General features: G+C 45.6%; 1 protein-coding gene across 1 annotated transcript; it reads right to left on the bottom strand.

Moving 5' to 3' along the window:
• Positions 1 to 2,899: 2,899 nt before the first annotated feature.
• Positions 2,900 to 19,911, bottom strand: LOC108933148 (sushi domain-containing protein 2). Its single transcript, XM_029253091.1, has 15 exons — positions 19,842 to 19,911; positions 19,000 to 19,198; positions 18,730 to 18,881; positions 18,466 to 18,633; positions 17,551 to 17,725; positions 16,509 to 16,710; positions 16,115 to 16,200; positions 14,615 to 14,883; positions 14,252 to 14,395; positions 13,536 to 13,694; positions 11,048 to 11,299; positions 8,528 to 8,806; positions 8,237 to 8,413; positions 7,333 to 7,429; positions 2,900 to 3,022 (listed from the first exon to the last, which is right to left on the bottom strand). Exons 1-15 carry the CDS (start codon positions 19,909 to 19,911, stop codon positions 2,986 to 2,988), a joined length of 2,466 nt encoding a protein of 821 aa, XP_029108924.1. The 3' UTR covers positions 2,900 to 2,985.
• Positions 19,912 to 21,254: the final 1,343 nt, after the last annotated feature.

Here is a 21,254-nt window from a genome sequence, read left to right on the forward strand (position 1 = left end):
CGAACCACATTAATCCGCCCTCTATGAAGAGATGAAACTGATTTTTATCGGAAATTCCCCGCAGAGAAGACAGGCTGTTGCGAAACATTGAACGCTAATGAGCATTTGAGCTGAATTACGCTAATTGCTTGTGGGGTTGTGGGGGGGGGGGGGGTGAGATAAGTGCAAGTAAACATTACAGCTAAGAACAAGCGCCGGCAATGAGATTAAAATTGCTCTTTCATCTTCGAGCGATCAACCAGAACGGGGCATATGTGCCTCTTCTCGGCGGATAAACCCTCGCAGATTATGGAAGTTAATTTCCCATGTGTGATGGCAGCCACAAGAAAGGAGTGTGAGAGCCTGCTAGGGCCGACGCGCTGGGGGGCCTCACCTGTGATCTCCAGCACGCATGGAACGTGGAGGGAGGGGTGGGGGGCAGGCCTTTTGGGTGCGGCGGGGGGGGGGGGGGGGGGGGTTCTTGCTGACTGACATATCTCCAGCACAGAAAGGCAAGTTACCATCACTGGTGACTTTTAACAGATTGTTCATAAACATCTGTGCTAAACACTGCAAAACTATGCAAATGAGCAGGACAGGACGTGTACTGTAACCTGAAAGGTCCACCCCTGCTAGCCCAAAGGCCCCCTCTCAAACCCAGAGGATTTTTACATTTATTTATTTAGCAGATGCTTTTCTCCAAAGCAGCTCCCAATGAACTCTATGTAGTGTTATCAGTCCACACACCTTATTCACCATGCTGACTTACACTGCTAGATACACTACTTACTATGGGTAACTCATCCGTACATCAGTGGAACACACACACACTCTCTCTGTCTCTCACGCACTATGGGTGAACCTGAAAAGCATGTCTTTGGATTGTGGGAGGAAACCAGAGCACCCCACACAGACAACGGGAGAACACGCAAACTCCACACAGACGGAGCAGGGATCAAACCCACATCCTCTCACATCACCCAGGTGCTGGGAGACAGCAATGCTACTCACTGTGCCACCATGCTGCCCAAACATGTTAAAGAGTGTGTAAATGTAATCGACTGAGCGAGTTAGTCCTGTCTCATTGAACTACACTACAAGTCAAAGTAAAACCTATGAACCACTTTTTTTTTTTTTGCGTGGATATGTGAAGTTACCTTGTTTAAACAATTTTTTTGTTCGTTTTTTGTGTGTTTTTTTTTTTAAGGCTGGTTGTTTTTCCCATATATATATATTTTAGTTTTTAAACAGCCTTTTCCTGATTTTATAGTAAAGAGTAAAGTTTACATTTTTAATAACGTTTACTTCCCTTTACTTGCAATTTGTGTCAATGTCATCATTTTACATTACTTTGAAGAAAAGTTACTGTTCCGTTAGTTTACGTGACACTTTTTTCCAAGGCAACTTACAATTATTTAGCCATTTATACAGCTAGGTCATTTTACTGGAGCTATTTAGGGTATGTACCATGCTCAAGGGTACAAGAAAAGTAGATGAGAATTGAACTGGCAAGCTTTTGACCCAAAGACAACAGCTCAACCTGCTACCCTTATGTTACATAAACCTCATTTTTGTTCATTGTGTTCCTCATAATGTGTGATTTTTTTTCAGTCCGTATTCCAATGGCTGGGAGAGAGGAAGACCAGAGTCAAGTTATGGCTGGTGTGTAAAGGACCGTTTCTTTTCTTCCTTTTCCCACCTCCCGTAAACTCAAAAAGGAAAACATTAGCTGTTGTTGCAGGTTCTTTCTGGGGATTCTAAGGCATGTTAATAAATCCGCTACTTGAAAAAGTCCAACTAAGTTATTATTAGAGTTATTATATGAAGTGCCTTCAATGTCTGTCCTAATGTTTTTTAGGTGGGTACTGGACATGTCAAAGTCAAACATGGTGAAGTTTGTCAATAAACTAAAAAAAAAAGGTGATATTAATTTATTAATGAAAATAAAAAAACGTTAATTACATTTACTGCTTAACTTTTTCTCGTTTCTATTCATTGCTTTTATTGCCGTGTTGTTTTGGAACATAAGCCATAACCTTGTGTTATATAATGGAAAAAAACAACAACAAATGCATCAGTTGAGCGGCATCAGACAAAAACAAATACCAAAATAAGAGTGTTTTCTGGAGGAGAGATTGGCGGTGTAATGCTTTGCTATTTTCAGTCGGTGAGGTCTGTGTGTAATTGAGTCAAGTGCAGCCATTCAAGCTGAATTTGTAAGGAAAACCCCATTATGTACCATCATCAACATTAATTTGCTGAAAAAAAAAAAAAACTTTTTCATCTGAAAATGAAGGAAAACATGCTGTTACTGAATCTAAAAAAAAACTCCCGCACTTTTTTCATGTGCACAGAAAACATGCTCTAAAAAGCAACGTTAGAAGAAAAAAAATCAGCGCTGGGTCAATGTGGTGCAGAACACATGTGGGCTCTTTCAGCTCAGCTTGCTTTGTTTCAGCCCATTATCCCTCCGTGTTTTTCCATTATGTGCTGGATCGCTTCCCTGCGCTCTTTTACATAACTGTTAACAGCTGGCTTATATAATATCACAGCAATATTTTCACTGTTTTTAATGATCCAGTGCATTTGGTCAAGAACTCAACTCATCTTAAAGAGTCAGCTCCCCGTCCGCCCAAGACGTCGTCCAGCATTTCCGTGCTCCGTATTGACCCACCACGTGTTCCATTTAAACCAGAATTGTTTAATTTGTTACGACAACACAACAGCACACGATTTGCATTTGTAAAAGCGATCACTGTCAAATTACAGGAAGATGTGCTCTTTCAGAAATGGCTAAAAATTTACTGAGGAGGTTACATTATTTATGAAGGTGAAGCCATATCATTCCTGGTGCTTCTTTTTGTCCGAACTTCCAGGGGATTAAAAGGGTCGCCATCACCGCGGCGTCGTGTGCATCCGTCATCCGTCCTGGCTGCGGCTGGTAGCGAGGTGTGGGGTGCATCGGGGTGGGCCCGGGGCGGGCCTGGGGCTTTTCATTGACAGCGGTCAAATATCGTCTGTCTCTGCCACCTCTGCCGCTCTCCTGAAAGGGAGTTCAGACACGATCCTTGCTCACGCTCCAGGATGGTAAGGGGGAGGTGTGGTAAGATGAAAAGGAACGAGAGATAAAAGCTGGAAAATGAACTCATTCGCCGAAACACCTGACACCGGTGGCGAGCCCCGCCGGGGAATTTCCCAGGTGAGCATCGGCCGACCTCGGAGGTGCCCGCGCGGCGAGGAATGAGCTCCCCCTTCTCCCTGAACGTCGGGGAGATGCGCTAACGGCGGAGAGCGGAGCCCCGCTCGAGGAGACCAGGGCCCGCCTTTGATCTACCAAGGAGTGTGAGCGGCATAGTGTTGCCTGGAGCCTTGCAGACTTCCTTCCTCCATGACAAAACAGTAAGATTAATTCCCAGGAGGGTATCCTCGCATGGGTGTTAACCGCATGTACGAATGTGCGAACGAAAGTATGTGCGTGCGCATCCAGAAATGCGTGCAAGGCTGTGTATGCAGACGCGTGTACGCTTGTGTGTGTATCTGTGTGTATCTGTGTGCATATGTAAAAATACACAAATTCCAAAGTTACAGATACATTTGGGACCGGACGTCTGTTCGTAACTCGATTTGTTTGTAAATCCGAAGTCGCTTTTACTGCTATCTCACAATGTATTGCCATCTGGCCGGCGCTACAGAGCACCGAGCACCAGGACAGCCAGGCGCAAGAAAAGTTTCTTTCCTCAGGCCATCTACCTCGTGAACAGCTAAATCCCCCCTAGAGAGTAAACCAGTGCAATACACAACACTATTTATATTTATATCTATTTATCGCATCATATGTCTTACTCACACTCCCTTGCATTTGTATAGAACATACCTGTACATACATATAATGTCTAGTGACTATTTTTTCTATGTTGTGTACTTTATATTTTTTATATATTTTTTATCCTTTATTCACATATTTTATCTTCTCATCTGTCTTGTCACTGTCATTCTGTCTGTGCTGTGGAAGTTTCTGTCATCAAGACAAATTCCTTGTACGTGTAACATACTTGGCAATAAAGCTCGTTCTCGTTCTATATATATGAACTTAATGATACAGAGGTCTCTAAAATTATTTATCGGTTAGGTTCTATAAAAATCTCACATAAAACTATAATTTAATTTTTTTTAATTATTATTATTATTATTATTATTATTATTCAAAATGAAAAATACATAATCTCCGTACCTCCCTGTTCAGTGCTGATTGATGACATTCATTATGTAAGCGTGTGCAGAATTGGCTTCTGATCATTTTCAGCTTTCTTTATCTGAACAGTTACAATGTTGCAAATGCGCACGTCCCATGGCAGCTTTAGGTTCTGTAAACAATATAATATGCTGCAAGACATTTAAATATTTGTATGCATTTTGTGCTACATTAAAATGAAACATAACACAAAGCGACTGAAAATTGAAATGCTGTTTTTTTTTTTTTTTTTTTTGTATTCTTTGCCGACTATTGGCCGATTCAGGCCACAAACAAACGCGACACTCCTCGTCTTGTTACTGGTTACCAGCATTCAGAAACTCCAGACACAAGCTGGAAACACAGTGGAAGCCAGTTGAATTCATCTCATTTTTTCTTGGTACTCTTTACTGCCAACTAATGGCTTCATATGAAATGCAATACAGTAATACCTCGCCCTACGTCGTTAACTGGTTCCAAAGGGCGCGACTTAAGTCGAAAAACGACGGAAAACTAAATAACCGCTAAAAAATCGATTTAGACCCCCATAAACCCCTAATAAGCATTCCGCTTAAGTGTATACACTTCAATTAATGCTAAAATAAAGCAAAAACAAAAAAAACTCAACGTTATCGGCGCTGAACGGCAGGTAAATAAGACAATTTTTTTTTTGTTGTTCTTTCAAAGCTTTTAATTGATTTTATAGATTACAATATATTATTTTATATATTTTAATGTTTATTTTTATCTGATTTTACACTTTTTTTATTGTTTTTAAGTGATTTATAAGTCTTTAAGAATTTTTTATATTTTCTGCTGACCGACGTAAAGTCTCATCAGCCGACTGAAGACGAATTGTATTTTTCCATATATTTAACAAAAAACCGACGTAAAGTCGAAATCGAGTCGACGCAACACGAAACGACAGGCCGAGGTATTACTGTGCGATATCAAATAAATCAAGAGAAAAATTATCTTCAAAAATCTGTAATTTGGGCACACATAACATGATGGGCCGGTGTGTGTCTGCATTCATGAACGCACACACACAGCTGACCCTTGAACAACACGGGTTTGGACCGCGCGGGTCCACGCGCACGCAGATTTTTTTCCAATAAATGTATTGGAAAATTTTTCGGAGATTTGCGACAATTTCAAAAAAAAACTCAGGCGGACCGCGTAGCCTCGAAATATCGACAGAATTAAGAAAAAGCTAGTTAAGAATCATGAATGCGTAAAATCATATGTAGATACTAGTCTACTTTATAATTTACTACAATAATATGCACAAATCTATTAGAAGAAGTCAAAATTTATCCAAACATACGTGCGCAAACACACAAGTTATAGACTGTACATGGAGTCATTTGCAGTCGAGAAAAATGTTAACAAACGTAAAGAAGCGCTATGAAATCATAACTGCATTAACTCTCAGTTATTAATAAATGCATGCAAAAAGATATGCAGATACTGTATACACACACACACACACATGATGTTGACTGTCTCAGTATGTGAGCACATGTAAATGTGTGCCAGTATCTGTATGTGGAGGTGAATGTGTTCAAACAGAAATATATATTATAATAGTGGCACTTTACGAACTATACGTAAGTATACAAAAAAGCAAATGTGAGATAGTTACTCGAAGCCGCACGTGCGGGTCATGCAAGGGCGTAGCACAGTGCTCTGAAACAGTAAAACAAGGTGAATTTCCTTCAGAAGATGAAAGGCGGTGAGGCCTCCGAGCATCGCCGAGGGTCGAGACGAAGACGCGTCGATATTGCCGGGCCGTGTTCTCGCAAAGGAGCTCATTTGCACTTTATAACCCCTCTCAGTTTTAGTGCCCCCCAAAGCTACTGCTCCTCTGTGACTGTCCACAGGGCAGGGTCACCGTGAGGCTCTAATAAACCTTCAGCAACAGCTGTGCACGGAGAGGAAAAGGGGAATTTCTGCCTTTGATCGGTAAAAAGATGAATGCTGGAAAAATGTGCAGGTGCAGGTTTTTGATCGCTTTCAACATTGGTAATTATCTGACAGTTCGAAAATGCACCACGTTCTGAAAGAACATTCTCTATTCTGCAGGAGCGTTTAATAATTGAGAGAGGCCTCTCTGTCCAACACCTGACACGACTTCCCTGTGGTTGTAGCCCACACTGAGGGAAATGTCATTTTTACCGCGATTACCACGGTTTTATTTAACGTGGATAAAGGCAGTGGACGGGATCGTGGGTTGCTAAATGTTCCCATATGACCCCCCCCCCCAACTCTGTCCATTGGCTTCCTGCAGCTGCCATCAAATTCAACCTGCTGGTCGCTGCCTAATAACCATCAATAGATCTTCTCTCCAGTATCTTCAAGGTCTGAAGACTCGTACACCCCAACCAGACTGCTACGCTCCTCCGCTTCTGCCCGCGTGGTGGTCCCACACACAAAAGGTCCAAAGTCAAAAACAAGAAGGTTTTCGGTTCTGCCTCCAACGTGGTGGAATGACCTCCCCCTGTCCCTCAGAACTGCTGAATCCCTCTCAATGTTCACGAGGGATCTGAAAGCACATCTCTTTTAGACTCACCTCTCCCCTCATCTCCTACATGCTCAATAAACATGCACTGTATTATCTGTTTGATCATTAAAAAAAAAACCCATGTGCAGCTACTTGTGTAATATAGACTGGTTCATACACTGGTTTGTGACAAACTGGCTGTACTCAAAAATCACATGCCTGCATCCATATCTCTCCATCTCTTGAAATAATGCATTTTTTTGCATTGTCCCCAGTGTGTGTGTGTGTGTGTGAGACACGAATAATTCAAAATGTAAATGACATGGAAAAAGCAAACACATAAGCGGAGCTCTCAAAGATATGCAGAGAAAGTATGATTGCAGTTATGATATTAAAATTCAGCCGTGCGTTTTTTTCTTCCGCTTTGCTGCCCAGTGTGTTAAAGTCACTTAGAAATATGATTGCAAACCCTGAACAACACTGATGCACACAACATAAGGTGCACTACCGCACATAGCAGTTCTGGGTTAAAGGCAGTTCCTTCCTCTTCCAGGATCTTTCCAGCACTGAATGCGGTATAAATGAAAATTGAACGCAGTATAAAAAAAATTAAACCCACCTCTCCTGTCTTCTGCTGTGGAGCACGACAGCTGCTATCAAGGTGACCAGCGTGATGGCCCCAAACACACTGCCAAGCACGATTCCCAGGACATTATCTGAAAGCATAGATCGCGCTTTCCGCATGAGCTCAGGATACGGACCGTGCGCCAAAATATCAATGTTATTCATATTTATTACATTATTACAAAAAAAATCATTTTGATTTCTTGCATCTCAGCGAGACCTGCTGCAGTTCGTGCCAGAAGCACTAGGTGGAAGTAATCTACTCTTCATCTGAAGAAGATGACAGCATCCAGAGAGCTGCTCCCAAGTACGTTTATTCTTAGGTCAGGATTTATTTTTACTGACTAAAATCAATGCTGAAAATGTGGTAGCCCAGTATGCATATCTTCTTCATTTTTTACACTCAGATCACATCTCATCTGGCTCTACTATTCGATTATTGCCTTTTTCTTCGTTTCCTTCACTCTTTGTCTGTTTCGGGGTATTTTATGACTTTTTTTATGACTTTTTTTTTAAGGAGGCAGTTGGTAGTGTAGTGGTTAGAGCTGCTACCTTTGGACCCAATGGCTGCAGGTTTGAATCCCACCTCCAGCTGTAGTGCCCTTGAGAAAAGTACTTATCCTAAATTGCTCCAGTAAAATTACACAGCTGTATGAATGGGAAAATAGCTGTAAGAAGCTTAGGAGAAAGGGATCAACTAAATACATTGCATGTGAACTTGGACTTTCACAATCAACCATCTCAAAGGCAAAAAAGCAACAATGTTTGGTAAGTAAGGTATATTAAATGCATCTTTGACTTAAGATTGGTTTATTGGAAAGTAAGTCAGGAACCACCTGTAATGAATTTAAGAACGTGAGAAGCTGATGATTTGCGCTAACGCTGAAGAGTTCACGTACCTTGGACGCAATGAGTAGCGTCCCCAGACCACTGGCCGTTGGCTAGACAGGTGCGTTCTGCCGACCCCGAAAGGACGTAGCCAGAATTACACGAGAACTTGACGACCGCCCCCTGCAGGTACCTCGTTCCCTCCTTTTGGCCATTACTAGGTGGGGCCAACCACCCGCAGGAGACCACTGGGGGGGGGCAAAGAAAGGGGTTTCTCATTTCGGCCTCAATTTCGGAATTGATCCATTGAAATCCCGTGTTCGCCTCGAGCGAAGCACATCGCTTAGCGTGACCCGACCTACCGGGCTCCAGATCCGCCACCGCGGCCGCGTGCGCGCGGAACGTGGCGCGCGTGGCATTGCCCACCTCGAGGCTGCGGGACACCAACGTGTCGTAGCGGCACAGCGCGAAGCCTTCGCCGGAGCAGAGCGCGGTCATCGGGCCCTGCAGGGGGTCTTCGGGACCGTCCTCCACGGAAAAGGCGGGCACGAAATCTGGGTCGTGCTTGGGCGCGAAGAAGTAGGTGTCGAGCAAGTGATCGGAGTCATACGTGAAGAGGGACGTCTCGTTGGAGATGAGCCCTGAGGAACGGCCAGACAGTTACGTTAACGCTGTACTGGATCATTCCTTTCTGCTTAACTGGCGCTTGTCATATCATTTCCCTCCGTATCTAATGACAGATATCGTCCGAAGACCATTGAAGCTTCATGTGCCTCTCTTAAGGGTTCTAAAAGACTTTTCGTGGGCTGTCAACAGACTCCTGATCCTTAACCATCATACTAGCTCCACTCAACTATATTAAACTGATTTTTTTCATAAAAATATTGTATGTTCATAAACAGGTTGCATGTTTTCTATACATAAAAAATAAATGCCATCTTAATTAATTATACTTGTCTTTTTTATGGCTCCTGAAAGGTTTGTCGTGGGCTTTCAGCTGGCGGTCTTCACACTAAATGTCCTGATCCTTATCCATTATACTAGCTCCACCCATCTATACAGTATATATGGAGTATATAAATACTGTATATTTATAATTGGGTTCCATAATCTTGTACACAAATACACATCTCTCACACACACATCATCTGAAACTGCTTGTCCCATTTGGGGTCGCAGGGAGCCGGAGCCTAACCCGGCAACACAGGGCACAAGGCCGGAGGGGGAGGGGACACACCCAGGACGGGACGCCAGTCCATCGCAAGGCACCCCAAGCGGGACTTGAACCCTAAACCCACCGAAGAGAAGGACCCGGTCCAACCCACTGCGCCACCCCCCCTACACAAATAATAAATGCAATTTTAATTAATAATTTTGTACTTGTCTGTCTACTGGGAAATTGATTTTACTCACCAAGTTTTCCATTAATTCTAAATTAATCCTAATTTCACACAAAAGCCTGCGGTTTGTGTGCTTTTTTTTTTTTTTTGGTTTGGATGGATAATATTACAAGATCAGCACCTGGGAGCGCAAACTAGAGCGCTGAAAAGGAGAAGCGTCGTCGCACGGTCCATGACGGGGCGACAAGAACCGCCACTGACACGATCCGTTTGTGCTCTCGGTTAACATGACGAGTGTCCGACTCCAAACTCCACTTCTGTCACCTGTATCAGGTTTTATTGCTATTATTACGTGTTGCCAAACTAAATACCAAAGGTGCATCAGTTATCTCAGCACGGCGGTTTAAAGTCCACCCCTTGGGCCTAAATTTGTCTCTCGCATTTCCTTCTGCGCAGATGACGTCGGAAATGGTTACAGCTTCAGTGCGTGGAGTTGGACAGACTCAAGCTTCTTTGTCTCTATAATCTAGTAATCTAATAATTGCAATTTCTTCTATAGGATACAGAAATATGCCTGTAAGTGAATATAGACAATGAGAGATTTATGAGTTAAGAAACAAGCCTTTTCCAGTAGGTTTATTTCTCATTTGTGCAATTTATCCCCAAGAAAATGTGGCAAATGTGTAGTTGTGATTTTTTTTTCTGGAATTTTCAGTGAACTTAGAGCTTTAAAAAAGATCAGACAGTATTTTCTCATTCTACAACTAAAGCTTCTACTGATAATATGGACCATATACTTTGTAGAATTTATATATTCAGTGTGTATTGAATGTGTAGAATTCAGTATGTAACACTAAGCTTTACATGTCAACATTGTTTATAATTTGTTATGATTTACAGGGGCCATGTTGGCGCAGCGGGTAACACTTCTGCCTTGTGATACCTGGGCTGTTTGGTTGTAGGTTTTAATCCAGCTCAGTCAGTGTGCAGTTTGAATGTTCTCCCCATGGGTCTACATGGGTTTCCTCTGGGTGCTCTGGTTTCCTCCCACAGTCCAAAAGCATGCAGCCCAGGTGAATTGAAGACTTTAAATTGCCCCTTGTGTGTGTGTGTGTGCGCGCGCACATTGACCCTGCAGCGGACTGGGACCCTGGGTGTGTTCAGGGTGCATCCCCCTAGCCTTGTGCCCAGTGATTACAGGATAGGCTCCGGACCACTGTGACCCCGATCAGAAAAAGTGATTAACGGAAGTGAGTTAGAAATAAATCCTAATTTAAAAAGTCTTTTAAAATTATTAATTGCCATCATACTGTATGTTCTGTACAGGACTACAAGAAGGAAATGCAATATATTAAACCTAAATGCACTAAAATCTAGTGTTTAACGGATAATATGAACACTTTTGATACTGCTGTTCCGCAGAATATTGTTACCAAAGCTTGCTTTTATTTCAGTTCTGTGGTCGTACGGGTAACTTTGCTCCAAGTGAATGAAATGGCATGTGGAGGCAAGGAAAGCAGCGAGGCATAACTGGAAGCTTACAGCCAGCTCCGAAGTGGAACAAGTCCTCCGCGCTGCTCTGCTCCGAGGAGATGACCTGTCCGTCGCTGGACACGAGGTCATCAGCTGCGTCGCCGTTCATCCGTCCCAGCAGGCCAAGCGTGTCATTGAAGAACTCCGCCGGGAGGAGCACGGTGGCCGCCAGGGTGTCCCCCCGACCCCGGGCTTCGATGCCAGCACCGGAGGGGAACATCACGGTCACGTTCTGGGGGATTGGGGAGAACACGAACACACCTGGCAACGAGCAAGAAGCGCAAAAAAAAATGAGAAACATCAATGCTTTAGTGTCATAATATTCCACTCTTCCACACATCGTGTAAGTATTTTTGTCCAAAATTTCACTAAAACGCCTTTGTCCCTTTGTTCTCCTTACATTTTTTAAATAAATCTTCTTTAGAGGTTTTTTCATATACAGTATAACAATCATAACAATAGACATGTAGACATATATAGACATACATACATATGCATGCGCAATCAGGCAACCCCTAACAGAATTCTGGGAGAGGGAAAACACTGGTCAATGGGACGGTGTGGTTAAAACTAAGCACAACTAAATAAAGAAAAGTATTCCATGCAATATCCCTAAATAAATAAAATTAATACAAGTGAAGGTAAAGTCACACATTATCCAGTGCACAAGGTCATTGCGACACAGCAGGGCTTCAGTTGAGTTTAAACGAGTCCAAGGCTCCACCATCGTTCGGGAAACAGATTTTCTAAGGCATCGGTGTTTTATAAGGGGACCCAAGCAGGAGTAAAAATGATTCACAGAAACCTCACAAGGTGAATTTAACTTTTTCTGAGTTCTAGGAAAGACAACGTGTGGGAGGAAGAGGGCACATGGGGAGATTTCTACCTTAACGGTGCTGTCAGCATAGCTGTCATTTACATTTATTTATTTATCAGACGCTTTTCTCCAAAGCAGCTTCCAATGAACTCCATGCAGTGTTATCAGCCCACACACCTTATTCACCACGGTGATTTACACTGCTAGATACACTACTTACACTGGCTCACTCATCCATACATCAGTGGAACACACACACACTCTCTCTCCCTCACTCATACACTATGGGGGAACCTGAACAGCATGCCTTTGGAGTGTGGGAGGAAACCAGAGCACCCAGAGAACATGCAGACTCCACACAGACTGAGTGGGGATCAAACCCATCTCCTCTCGCGCCACCCAGGTGCTGTGGGACAGCAACGCTACTCACTGTGCTACCGTGCTGCCCAGAGAGGTAAAGCAACAGTGCTGGACTGCCTGGATGCCAGGAGAGAAAGGTTTTCAGGAATAACAGATACCACTAAAAACGGGCACGGTTGTAACTCAATACATTTACAGTAAATCATTTAACCGACACTTTCCTCCGAAGCGCCTTACAGTCTTAACCTACCTATGATTACAGCGCTGCTCGAAAGAATGCGAAGCCCTTGTGTCCCTTGATTTTACCTCGAAATGGTCTTTAAATGACAAGTACTCTTTCCCATCGCACATAATAGGCGTGTGATGATCAATTCCATACGTTGCTTTAGAGGAAATCATGTGTGTAGTAGAAACACACAAGCAGCGCAGGTGTAAAAATAAGTGAAGCCCAAGTTGTACTGATTAAACCAAGTAGGTGAATAGAATCAGGTGTGTAAATCACAGTCATTTATTCCTTTTATACGTTTGTACGAAGACTTAGATATACAAGAGTAACGAGCACCCCAGTAGAGTTCACATACTTTCAAGCAGCACTATTTCACCCGTTCAGGCAGTTGAGTAGTTTCTGTAACTGGACCAATTTCAGGGTAAGTACCTTGCTCAAGGTCACCATGGCAACAGGTGAAAACAGAACGTGTGGCCTTTGCGATCAAAAGCAGCAGCTTTAACCGCTACACCGCTAGACAAGTATTGGCGGCGCTGCTGAAACAAAAGCGCAAACCGTGTAAAGTTTTGGACAAGCCCGAAAAAGTGCGTCTTTGCACGATGCGGGGAATAAACGCCGCTGTCCATGTTTTCGTAAACATCCGCTGTTTTGGCCTTGCTGAAATCAGCGCTGTGTTTTTCAGCATTCAGTCCCTTTTCGTATTTAATTGTCTTGATTTCTTGCACCTCTTGCTGATGCGACGCCTTATCGCGAATGGAATGGAGCAGGGGCGCTGAGTTCAAGCGCAGACTGGATCGGCGTTGGCTCCCGACCCAAGACACACCTAATATCATAAACTCATAGGAATTCTTCTGAAAGACACTATTTTATATTTAGACGCCGATAACACAGTTACACAATATTTATTATTTACCCTTCACCGTATCTTAGAAGTACAAGATTTATCTCTTATGGTGATCATTCCATAATCCACTTGTCACAGCTCAGTTGAAACAGCGAAGAAATTGAAGCAGGAGGTGGATCACGATGGCGGCGAGGTGGAAGGCTTTGCTACTTTTGGGTCAACGAGCGAACAAGGAGACAGAAGGCCTGACCTGACAGGTCCATCCAGCTCTGCTCGGAGAAGGAGAGGACCTGCTCGTTCCTTAGCACCTCCAGGTGGTTCTGCCGGTTTCCCAGGCGTACCTCGATGACGTCGGAGCCCTTCTCCATCATGGCTACAGATGACAGTCTGGTGGCCTTTGCCAAGGTGCCTAGAAGATTTATTCCAGAATCAGGACGTCCGTGTGTATGAAGAGACCGGTGTGGACGGTCAAGAAGGTTTTCCGCATAACCATGTCAGAATCACAGCGTAAATGAAACTTCATCAGGAGGAAATCTCAAATCCATACCAGTCACTTCAGCACAAAGAGGGAAGTGCATTTATTTATTTATCAGACACTTTTCTCCAAAGCAACTTCCAATAAACTCTATGTAGTGTTATCAGCCCACACACCTTATTCACCATGGTGACTTACACTGCTAGATACACTACTTACACTGGGTCACTCATCCCTACATCAGTGGAACACACTCTCTCTCTCTGTCATTCATACACTATGGGTGAACAGCATGTCTTTGGACTGTGAGAGGAAACCAGAGCACCCAGAAACAAGGAGAACATACAAACTCCACACAGACTGAGTGGAGATCAAACCCCCATCCTCTCGCACCACCCAGGCATTATGAGACAGCAGCACTACTTGCTGTGCCACCTTGCTGCCCGAAGTACGCTCCTCACAATTTGAAGGCAACAAAGGGACGTTCTTACCGTTCTCCATCTTGACCCGTTCTGTTCGGCCCTGGATGGTCAGGTTGTTGCTGGGCGACCGTACGAGGTAGTACTCCCCCTGTCCGTTGAAGGTGTAGGTGGTTCCATCGAATGTGATGATGTGCGGGTCACCAAAAACAACTCCTTGGAAGAAAAAAACATACCCACCCAGGTTCGAAGAAGGTGCCGTCGGCTTATAGCAAAGTCGCATTTTTACGTTTTTACACAACAACAGCTTCCTTGGTGCAAATCATTATAGATCTATAACAAAGGGGGAATGATGGTCTAAAAACAGAACCGTTTGAGTGGTTGCCTGGTTCACTGAATTAATGACTGTGACCGCCCCTCCCCCCTCACTCCCACCTGCTTTAGGTGCTCTGTAGGTCCTGCAGTCGCTGGAGGGCCGGTGTGCGAAGTAATAGCGGCAGTTGTCGGACCACAAGCAGCAGTAGTAGAAGCTGATCACATCGTACACCCAGTGGGAGGCTCCGGGGACCCTGGGGGGCCGCTTGTAGGGAGGTGACCCCCAGTCATGCCCCCGGTCAGGGGTGCTACCCCCGATGGAGTCAGCAGTTAGAACTTGGGTGCCCGTGCTGTCGTAGCAACACTGCTGGCCTGCAGCATACATGGGGCTGTTGGGGAACACAAATGGAAATCGTCTCTTATCTATTATTTTGCAGACACACACACATATATATATATATATATATATATGTGTGTGTGTGTGTGTATGTATATATATATACACATATGTATATACTGTATATATAATATATGCTTTATCTAATATATAGGAGGGATGCGGTGGCACAGTGGGTTGGACTGGGTCCTGCTTTCCGGTGGGTCTGGGGTTCGAGTCCCGCTTGGGGCGTCTTGCGACGGACTGGCGTCCCGTCCTGGGTGTGTCCTTTCCCTTTTTGGCCTTACGCCCTGTGTTGCAGAGTTAGTCTCTGGCTTGCCGCAACCCAGTATGGGACAAGCGCTTTCAGATGGTGTGTGTGTATATATAAAATATTACATGATTATGTATATAGAGAGAGAGAGACAATTATCAGACTGGGCCTTTGAAGTATCAATTCAGATAATTATACGAAACACTAGTTTTTCATCTCACAGGTATTCAGGTTATGAGTTTTCAAAGTTAAAAAGATTTTTCTGTTTATCTTTAATTTATTGATTGTGACACACTGACTGGATTCACAAACTGAGCTATGAGCACACTTCCAGCTCCAGATGTGTTCATAAGAAGAGGATGCAATGCCTATATCAACATAATTTTTTCATAATGACTTTTCAGACTTGATCATTACACTGGAACACAATACATCCATCATCAGTAACCACTTGTCCTGAGCAGGGTTGTGGTGATCAGGAGCCTATCCCAGAAGGACTGGACACAAGACTTGGTGGGGTACACCCTGGACAGGACCCCACTCCATCGGAGGGCAAGTACACACACACTGAGGCAATTCGGAGTGATCTGAACTGCGTCTCTTTGAAATGTGGGAGGAAACCAGAGCACCCAAAGAAACCCACACCGAACATGCAAACTCCACACAGACTGAGAGGGAGAAAACCCACATTTCCTCACACCGCCCAAGCACTAAGAGATGGCAATGCTACCCGCTGTGCCACCGTACCACGGTACAATACAATTTAATGAAGAGGTTGTAATTGTAATAAACTGCGATTTAATAAACGATAACAAACGGCAAATGACTGACCAACACATACAACACAGATCGGAAAGATGTGAATTTGATGCGCTATATGATGAGAGAGTGTTGAGGGCTCTGATGAATAAGAGGCCACCGGGCGCATGTGGTCACGTGCGGTCATGGAGGAGGAAGCGGGGCCGCACACCTCGCTTGTATGGCTCGCACGCAGTGGACGCTGCCGGGGTGGTACGTGCACACGCTGCCCTTCTCCATGTCACAGCCGTAGTCTGTCTGAGGGAACAACAGCGCGACAAAAGAGAGAGGCCCGGGACACTCAGAACGGCGCACGAGACCTGCGAGCGCTTCTTGGTAGCGCACTTCCCGAAAACACGGTTAAAGATTTGCTGGAACCTTCCAGCAAAAGCGCGAAACCTCATCGCTACTTGGCTGGTGCAGATTTCAGGAGCCGCTCGTGTGTGGCTGGCGCGGACTTCGAGACTCATTCCTCATTAGTTAGTGTTTGAGGTCCATTCATGGCCATCGAGCGTGGGGTCAAATGGACACGCGGCGGGTGTGGGATCGAGGGCCCGGTAGCTCACGTGGAAGCGGCCCGTGTCGGCTCGGGCTTGGGCCAGCGTGCAGGGGCAGTCGGGCGTCTCGCTGAGGAAGTCGGGCAGGCTGCGCTCCAGCGCGTCCCACGACGCGCACTTGTCCCGCGCCCAGGAGGCCGAGTCTCGCCGGAAGCTTCCGTCCAGGTGCCAGGCCAACGCGTGGTCCTCGCTCCACACGGCGTGAACGTTCCTGCCGAACACGTGACCGCGGTTTCGAGATCTTTCGCGAACATAAGCAGGACGTGCTGAAGAACATAGGTAACATTTACACAACATAATCGTTCGCTCTGTAATATCGCTTTCAAAGACACGGACATGTAGAGCAGAACATCAGTTAATAATTATTATAATTAACGAATTATGTTACATTTAGAAATTATAATAATAAACTATGCATTACGATAACAGAGAGCAGACCATCAGCTGATAATAATTTTAATTATAAGGATACTCTGCGTAATTAGCTGATCGTCCGCTCTCTCATACTTACCATTATATTTATTATTGAAAAAATTATTGTAATCATATGTACCTGAAGCTTTTCTCCAAAGCAACTCAATTATTTACCCATTTGTACAGCTGGGTCATTTTACTGGAGTAATTTAGGGTAAGCACCTTGCTCAAGGGCACTATAGCTGAAGGTGGGGCTCAAACTCATAACCGTTCGGTCTAAAACAAACAGCTCCAGCCGCTACGCTAACAGTTGCCCCACTATATAATATATGATATATTATAATGAAATATAAATTATATATAAATTATTATACATACTATAAATATACAGAATATATAAATTGTAACACTGTATGTACTATACTGTATATTATCATAATAAGAGGTTGTAGATTCTTAGATCCACATCCCTGGATTTTATCCATATGATTTATCACTTTTTCTCCATGTATTCAGCAGGAATTCCGGAAGAAAATTCCTGGGAAAGGAGGTGTGGGCTGCACCGCGCTCCTTCTCGCTCCGGCTGAGAGCGCATCGGCCGCGGCCTTGCCCGAGCTTGACGACGGGAGGTTCTTACTGCGCCCCGTCGGCGTGAGAGGCGGCGCCGACCCGGATCGCCCCGAGCTCCCAGTCGGAGAAGGGCTTCTCGGCAGGTTGGGGCAGGAAGCCGAAGCTGCCGTTGTTGGGGAGCTTCCTACCCAGGGAGTACAGGTACTGCCAGCTACCAGTCCAGGAGTCTGAGTAAGGTTTCCCTGGGGGGGGAGAAAATGTGACATCATTACAGGGTTGAACCGATAATTAGCAATATATAATTTATTTCGAAACAATAATTTATTCATTAAATAAATAAATAATTTATTCGGGGCGTGGTGGCGCAGCGGGTTCGACCGGGTCCTGCTCTCCGGTGGGTCTGGGGTTCGAGTCCCACTTGGGGTGCCTTGCAATGGACTGGCGTCCCGTCCTGGGTGTGTCCCCTCCCCCTCCGGCCTTACGCCCTGTGTTGCCGAGTTAGGCTCCGGCTCGCCGTGACCCCGTATGGGACAAGCGGTGCGTGCGTGTCTAATTTATTTATTAAATAAATAATTTATTGCCATATCGATCCATATGGGCTCAGCTCTCGATTACCTACATTAATTCATTTAGCTGATACTTTTCTTCAAAACAACTTACCATGTTAAGCTACTCAAACAATTTGCCCGTTTACACAGCTGAGTCATTTTACTCCATCTTAATATTTTATTATGTCTTAATATATTATTCTATCTTAAATTATAAATGTAATATTTTAGTTTCAACTTTAATCTAGAGAAAGTACGCTGCTTAAGGGCGCTACTACTGGCAGTGGGATTCAAACCTGCAACCTTCCGGTCCCCTGGCGAGCAGCTGCGATCAGTGCCCCACCGCTGCGTCTTCCTCATTTTGCTCCGCATCGGCCCTCGGAGATCGTGACCCACCTAGTTCCACGCGGCCGCAGCCCGAGGGATCCACCCACCTGTCTCGCTGTAACCCCAGAGCTCCACGTTGACCGTGTCCGCTCTGACCTGAGACGGGTCCCACGACAAGCTCAGGACCCCGCCCACCCCAGGTGTACCGTAGTACTGCCATTGCGTGGAATTGCCCAGCGCCACTTTAAAGCGCGCGTCCAGTTTTCCGGAATGAACTGCGGAAAGAGGGGAGACCAGTGAGGATTTGCCCTTGAAACGTCCCGAAGTGCTGTTTGTTTGTCGCCCCGTTGCATGCTGGGAAAGAGCAGGACCTGACAGCCATGTGCCCTGTCTGTCGAACATCAGCCCGCCGTCCGCTGATATTTGAAACGTGATCCAGCCTGTCTCGTACAGCAAAGGGGAGATGCAGTGACCGTGTCCATCGCTGTCCACGTAGCCCTCGGTGTCCGTCTCGCCATTAAACCTGCCGTGGGAACAGAGGATACACCGTTTTTACTACTGTTTTACACCGCCGGCTTCCAGAAGCGCAACGCACGAGGACCAGATCATTTTTCCACTTGGATTTGCGCAGTCCCGAGTACCGACAAACGAGCTGGGAATCCTGGGTAAACGTGGCGTTGAGGACCAGGAAGTCGGTCCCTCCGAACGCTGTCCCGGAGTAGGGCGACGTGTCCGGGCAAAACTCTCTGTAGTCCGCACAGCAGCTCTGGAGGGACACGCAGGTGGGCCGGCAGGAACAGGAAGCCAGATTTTGTCCGCAGTGTCCTGCACAGGTCAGCGCTGGAAGACAAAGGAACTGCGTGATGAACGCTGGTGTGACACTCGGTCCGAAGGGTCCCTGCTATGGCATGATGGACAGGCAGTCAGACAGGCAGTCAGACACACACACACACACTGTCTGAAACCGCTTGTCCCAAGCAGGGTCACGGCGAACCGGAGCCGAACTTGGCAGCAGAGGGTGCAAGGCCGGAGGGGGGAGGGGACGCACCCGGGAAGGGACACACCCGGGACGGGACGCCAGTCCATCGCAAGGCACCCCAAGCGGGACTCGAACCCCGGACCTACTAGAGAGCGGGACCCGGCCAAACCCGCTGCGCTGCTGCGCTGCAGCGCCCCCCCTTGACTGACAGACAGACAGACAAATAAATAGATAGACAGACAGACGGACAGGGGGACAGACAGATATATCAATAGAAAGAGAGACAGAGAGACAGAGAGACAGGCAAAATGATAGGAAGATAAATGGATAGACGGAAGACAGACAGATTCACAGGAAGCAATGCAGACCGACGGATAGACGGATGGGTGGACGGCCAGACAAACCGATGGACAGACCGACAGCTGGATAGACAGAAGGACAGATAGGCAGACGGAGATGCAGATAGATAGATAGATAGATAGATAGATAGATAGATACACGCACCTGTCACTGTACACGCACACAGCAGCAGTGCGCTGAGGCCCAGCAGAGAACTCCGTTCGATACTCTTCATGCTGCAGAGTCGCTCGCTTCGCTCCTCAGCTGCCGTGCGCCCTGTGAGAAGGAGCACTTTGGCCCTCGCTCATACACGCCTAGCGTGCCGTCTCGTGGCGTCGCTTTCCGCGCGAGCAACGGGGCCAAAGGTCTTTTCGACGGCACGCTCCCGGCCACGTTCCTCCGGGGCTTCTCGCTCCGTCTGGAGGTCGTGTTGTTGTTTCCATCGAGATATAACATGACTCATTTTTCAGATGAGATGCTTGCGTGTGTGTATCTTTTTTTTTCCACAAGAAACGAGCCTAACTTTTGCGGATTTATTTGGTTCCCACACAACGGTACCGCAGTACAGTACCTGACTAAGTGCGTGGCACAGCAGGCAGCGTTACTGTCTCGTAGCACCTGGGTGGTGTGACAGAACCTAGGTTCGATCCCCACTCAGTCTGTGTGGAGTTTGCATGTTCCTCCGGGTGCTCAGGTTTCCTCCCACACTCCAAAGACATGCTGTTCAGGTTCATCCAGAGTGTGAAAGTGACAGAGAGAATTTGTTCCACTGATGTATGGATGAGTGACCCAGTGTAAGTAGTGTATCTAGCAGTGTAAGTCACCGTGGTGAATAAGGGGTGTGGGCTCATAACACCACATAGATGTCTGATAAATAAATGTGAAGCGTATTTCCTGGTGTCAAACTGAAATTGCGGCAATGCAACAAACTGCCACTAGGGGGCGATGGAGAAACGCGAGAAAAAATATGAAACGCTGCTGGTGCCGTAAATTAACTGTTTCCATTAAATTTGTTAAATTTTTAAAAATCTCTTTTAAACAACACCTGAAATGCACGCCTTCATTTGAAATAAAAACTGAGGCTTTTGAAGCTCAAAAGTTTCCATCACTGCAGTTTTTGAGGGGACCGTTAAATACCACGGTATAGAAAAATACAGCCAGCTGCGTAAACGACACCGAAACGTCAATGTTTAATAAACCAGACCAGGGGATTCTTTTAAGTTCCCAGAGCTGGATGTCAAATCAGATAGCAAATTTAATTTTATCTTCATTAAATATTGAAGTTTGGGAATTACTGCAGGCCTCTCTCCGCAGGACAGCCTCCCGCGACAAAAATGGAGCGGAGACACGCAGAGCAATCGGAGCTGATCATGTTCACCTGCAGTATTCCTGTCTCAGCCACTCAGCGTTAAAAAAAAAAAAAGAAAAACCTTTGTTCGGGGCCCGGGACCGAAAACTCGGCAGAGTCGGGGAACCAGATCTGCACGTAAAGAGTGTTTTGGGCCCAGAAGAAACCTGGATCTCAGACCTTCTCAGACCTTCTCAGACCACAGACCATCTGAGACCTCCTGTGCTGCT

The sequence above is a fragment of the Scleropages formosus genome, chromosome 6 (genome assembly GCF_900964775.1).
Source record: "Scleropages formosus chromosome 6, fSclFor1.1, whole genome shotgun sequence".
Taxonomy (NCBI): domain Eukaryota; kingdom Metazoa; phylum Chordata; class Actinopteri; order Osteoglossiformes; family Osteoglossidae; genus Scleropages; species Scleropages formosus.